The sequence below is a fragment of the Pipra filicauda genome, unplaced genomic scaffold, assembly GCF_003945595.2.
Source record: "Pipra filicauda isolate LSUMZ 115617 unplaced genomic scaffold, ASM394559v2 scaffold892_size57556_pilon, whole genome shotgun sequence".
Lineage (NCBI taxonomy): Eukaryota > Metazoa > Chordata > Aves > Passeriformes > Pipridae > Pipra > Pipra filicauda.
The window spans coordinates 28,481-32,966 of NW_024105078.1; the positions used below are offsets into that span (position 1 = coordinate 28,481).

At 52.1% G+C, this 4,486-nt stretch overlaps 1 protein-coding gene across 1 annotated transcript; it reads left to right on the top strand.

The window, feature by feature from the left end:
- Positions 1 to 791: 791 nt before the first annotated feature.
- LOC120325229 (olfactory receptor 14J1-like) lies at positions 792 to 1,754 on the top strand. The gene has a single exon (XM_039390964.1). The coding sequence runs from the start codon at positions 795 to 797 to the stop codon at positions 1,752 to 1,754; it is 960 nt and encodes a 319-aa protein (XP_039246898.1). The 5' UTR covers positions 792 to 794.
- The last annotated feature ends 2,732 nt before the right edge of the window (positions 1,755 to 4,486 follow it).

A 4,486-nucleotide genomic window follows, 5' to 3' on the forward strand; every position in this document is an offset into this window, starting at 1 on the left:
GACTGCAGCTTTTGGAGGCATCTGGGAAAGCTGGCACTGCTCACCAACTACAGATTCTGTAAGTGCAACTCTGAGACTATCTGGAGTGCAGAGGAGGAGGACATGCTCAGAGCTTCAGCTCCCTCTCAGAATATTTCCAAGACAAAGATTTTATAAGATTAAAGAAATTTCCTGAGATTATGTTTCCAATTTCCTACTCTTGAGGAATGGGAGGAATAAATCATTAAGAAAGTATTAATTTTGACAAGTCCCTGAGACATCTGAACTGTGAGTGCTCAGTAGGTCTGTCTGAGCTTCCTAATGTGCTTTCAGCCACTGCTCTGCCTGTGCGCAGCACCACCATCACCTCTACTAGACCCATCAGGACTAGTCTGAGATGTCCTTTTTGCACCTGCAAACGGAATATGACCCCTACCAGTGCAGCCTGTGGTGCTGGGGAAGGAGCTGAGTCTGCTTAAATCAAATGCCATCATAAGGGCACTTGGCTGTCTCCCTGAGGTTTCCTTCCAAGCTGTGAATTTCCCTCCAGGTTGGAAACCTGTCCCTAAACATCTCCTTGTTATGTGAAACCCCAATATAGAAGCACAGTGATGCTAAAACAGTGAAAATGCTGTTCAGGAGGGACCCAGCACTGGAGCTGAAAGAAGATCTCCGAGGAAATCAAAAGGCTGTCCGTGTGTGACATGGGGAGTGTCTGTAGAACACAGCTTTGACTTTGTTTAGATAAGTCCACGTTAACTGGTCTCTTACTGTCTTCTTCTCCTGTGTTGGAAACAAACACCCAGAGGCAGCAAATGTCCAACAGCAGCTCCATGCCCCAGTTCCTCCTCCTGGCATTCGCAGACAGGCGGGAGCTGCAGCTCCTGCACTTCTGGCTCTTCCTGGCCATCTCCCTGGCTGCCCTCCTGGCCAACGGCCTCATCCTCAGCGCCGTAGCCTGGGACCACCACCTGCACACCCCCATGGGCTTCTTCCTGCTCAACCTCTCCCTCACAGACCTGGGCTGCATCTGCACCACTGTCCCCAAAGCCATGCACAATTCCCTCTGGGACACCACAACCATCTCCTACACGGGATGTGCTGCACAGGTCTTTTTCTTTGTCTTCTTCATCACAGCAGAGTTTTCCCTCCTCACCATCATGTGCTACGACCGCTACGTTGCCATCTGCAAACCCCTGCACTACGGGACCCTCCTGGGCAGCAGAGCTTGTGCCCACATGGCAGCAGCTGCCTGGGCCACTGGCTTTCTCAATTCTCTGCTGCACACAGCCAATACATTTTCCCTGCCCCTGTGCCAGGGCAATGCCCTGGGCCAGTTCTTCTGTGAACTCCCACACATCCTCAAGCTCTCCTGCTCACACTCAGGCTACCTCAGGGAAATTGGGCTTCTTGTGGTTGGTGCCTGTTTCGTGTTTGGCTGTTTTGTTTTCATTGTTTTCTCCTATGTGCAGATCTTCAGGGCTGTGCTGAGGATCCCCTCTCAGCAGGGACGGCACAAAGCCTTTTCCACGTGCCTCCCTCACCTGGTTGTGGTCTCCCTGTTCCTCAGCACTAGCACATTTACCTACCTGAAGGCCCCCTCCAACTCCTCCCCGTCCCTGGATCTGGTGCTGTCAGTTCTGTACTCGGTGGTTTCTCCAGCACTGAACCCCCTCATCTACAGCCTGAGGAACCAGGAGCTCAAGGATGCCCTGAGAAAAATGATGGCTGGATGCTTTTCAGGAGCAAGAAAGCGCCTGTTTTCTGGTGTGTAGCATTCAGAACGGGACTCCTTAATGACCCAGCCTTCCTGCTCAGGTTTGTCGAGGAGGTCATCGGATTCTTCTTGCAATAATTTTCTGTGCAATTAAATATTGTTATGCATCTGCCCTCTATTTTAGTGTCTACTCATTGAATTGGACCCAGAGATGTATAAATGATGAATTGTCCTCTCTGAATATTTAAACAAAATAAAGGACCCTGTAGTGCCTTCTTTGTCCAGGACCCTTCTTCTTAGATGTTCCTAAAGGACAGCACACTGCAGGACAGGGTGTATTGGCAAAGGGGAAGGGGACAAGAATCCCAGCCCAGCAGCACTGCCAGGGAGCAGCAGGGCTTGGTCTTTGCAGAGCTGCTCTCTTGCCACTTCCACACTGTCCTCCTGAGCCCCTTTCTCCCTGTAAGGCCTGAGTGCTCTCTGAGCACAGTCCTGGGGGCTGGAAGCCCTTGGAGCACAGGCAGGGACAGGCCCTGGGAACTTGTGAAGCAGAGCTGGGCTCCCTTACAGCATCTCCAGGATTCTGTGGGATCTTCTGAGGCTACTGCATGGACTGGGTCACTTCTTCTGTCACCTTGCTCCAGGGCTGGAACTCTCCTGCAGTGTCACCATGACACTCCTGCTCTCTGCTTTCCAGGTTCCATTTTCAGATCCAGTCTTCCCCTCCTGTTCCCAGGGACATCCTGGGAGTGCTTCAGAGCTGCCATCCTGGGGCAGCTCCTGCCCAGCGTGGGCAGGCACAAGGTCTCTCCACCTGCTCCTCTCCCCTCCCCAGTGCCACTGTTTTCTGCAGCCTCCTCATCCTTGCCCAGCACAGCCCTCCTGGCACAGTTGGACACAGCCCTTGTTCTACCCCCTCCTCAGGCACCTGCCCAACCCCCTCAGCTCCAGCCTGAGGGCCAGAAACCTTCAGGGCAGGGAGGCACTGGGGAAAGTGCTGAGGAAACCTTTCAGCTGCACTCAAATCCAATTGGAGGGGTTGTCCTCGAGGAAGAAATCCCTTCCAATTCTCCAGAACCACCAGGACAACCTGTGTTGTGTCCTGGGCACTCCTCTGGAAGTGTGGAATGTTGAAAAGGTTTTGGTGTCAGGGCTATTGAGAAGGCTGGGCAGTGTCACTGGGAGACTTTTCCCAAACCCTTGGAAAGGCCAGAGCCATCCCAGAGCTTCCTGGGGCCTTGGCAAAGGCAGACATGGAAGCAGTCTGCAAACAGGGCAGCAAGGAGGGTTGGCAGAGTTCCAGCTAAGGCTGGGAAGGGGATATGGCAAGTCCAGCTGCAGCCATTCCCAGGCATGGAAAGGACAAGGTAGGGATTGCAGAACCCCTGTGGGAGGGAATAGAAGAGGATGTTGTGTGCCCAGACTTTATCAAGGCCCTTGACATGTTGTCCTGTGGTCTCCTTATGGCCAGACTGGTGAGAACTGGACTGAAGAAGTGGAAGATGTGGTGGGTGGGAAGTTGGCTGAATGAAGAGTGTCAAATAAAATCCAAGGTACAAAGTCCTCTTGGCAGCAACTTCCTGATGAAATCCCTCAGTGATCAGCCCTTGAACACCACTATTGAACACCTTTATTAGCTCTCTCTACAATGCGACAAAGTGGATTTTCAAGTCCTTTGTGGATGATGCCAAATTTCAGGGAGCCCTTGAGCAACCTGTCCTGGTTTAAAGATACATATTGAGGTGGGAACTCCAATAAAATGAACTCACTTCCCTTTTATTGCCTACCAATACAGGGAGACAAAATACAAGGAGTATAAGTGAAAACATAAGAGTTTACTGACAAGAAATATTGCAGCAAAACCAGCAATACCAACAGAACAGTCCAAAGCAACAGCAGAGAGAGAAGTTGCCTCCTCTCTCCCCCCCTGCCCCAACTCCCTTTTGTAAACAGATAAAACCAGGGATCAACATGTGCCTCCCTTCCCCCTTTTCCTCCTGAATGAACAAAGAACAAAAAACAAAACCAGTGGAAAGAGGGGGCAAAGCACAATGTGGGAAACTCTCTGGTCTGAGATCAGTTGTGCTGCCCAAGAACACGCTGACTCCAGAGGTGTCCAAGCGGGGCAGTGGGGGGAGGCAGCGGCTCTGCTTGATTCCATGGAGTTCTGGGGAGGCACAGTGGGTGCCATGAGACTCTTCAGTGTCACTTTGGCCACTTGGTTCCATGAGATTCCACAGTGTCCCTGCATTCCTTTGGTTCCATGAGGCCCTGCAGTGTCACGGTGCCACTTGATTCCGTGACGTTACAAAGAATCAGAATGGCCCCTTGATTTAAGGCCAACTGCACATGGGGCTGCCTTGGGGGGAGTGTGGGCACCCAGACAAGGGAGTTGTCACCCCCCTGGACTCAGCCCTGGGGTCACCACATCTGGACTGGTCTGTCTGTCTGTGAGGTTCCCCATTCTGGAGGAATGAGGAAGAACTGGAGAGGGTCTAGAGGAGATCTGACAGGATGGAGCTTTTCTCCATATTGGAAATAGAATGAAATCTCCACAAAGAGTAGCATTGAAAGTTCAGACTGAAGGTGAGGAAAATGAAATATCACTCAATGGGGACCCTTGTGCTGCAAGAGGCCACCCAGAGGGAGTCAGGATCAGCCCATGGCTTTGTGTTCCAGGGAACAGCCAGAGCTGGTGCAGAGCCATCAGGGAGGGTCTGGAAATGCTGCTGGGAGGGGGTGGGAAAGCAGGAGGGGTGTGTGCAGCCTGCAAGGCCAGAGCAGCAGCAG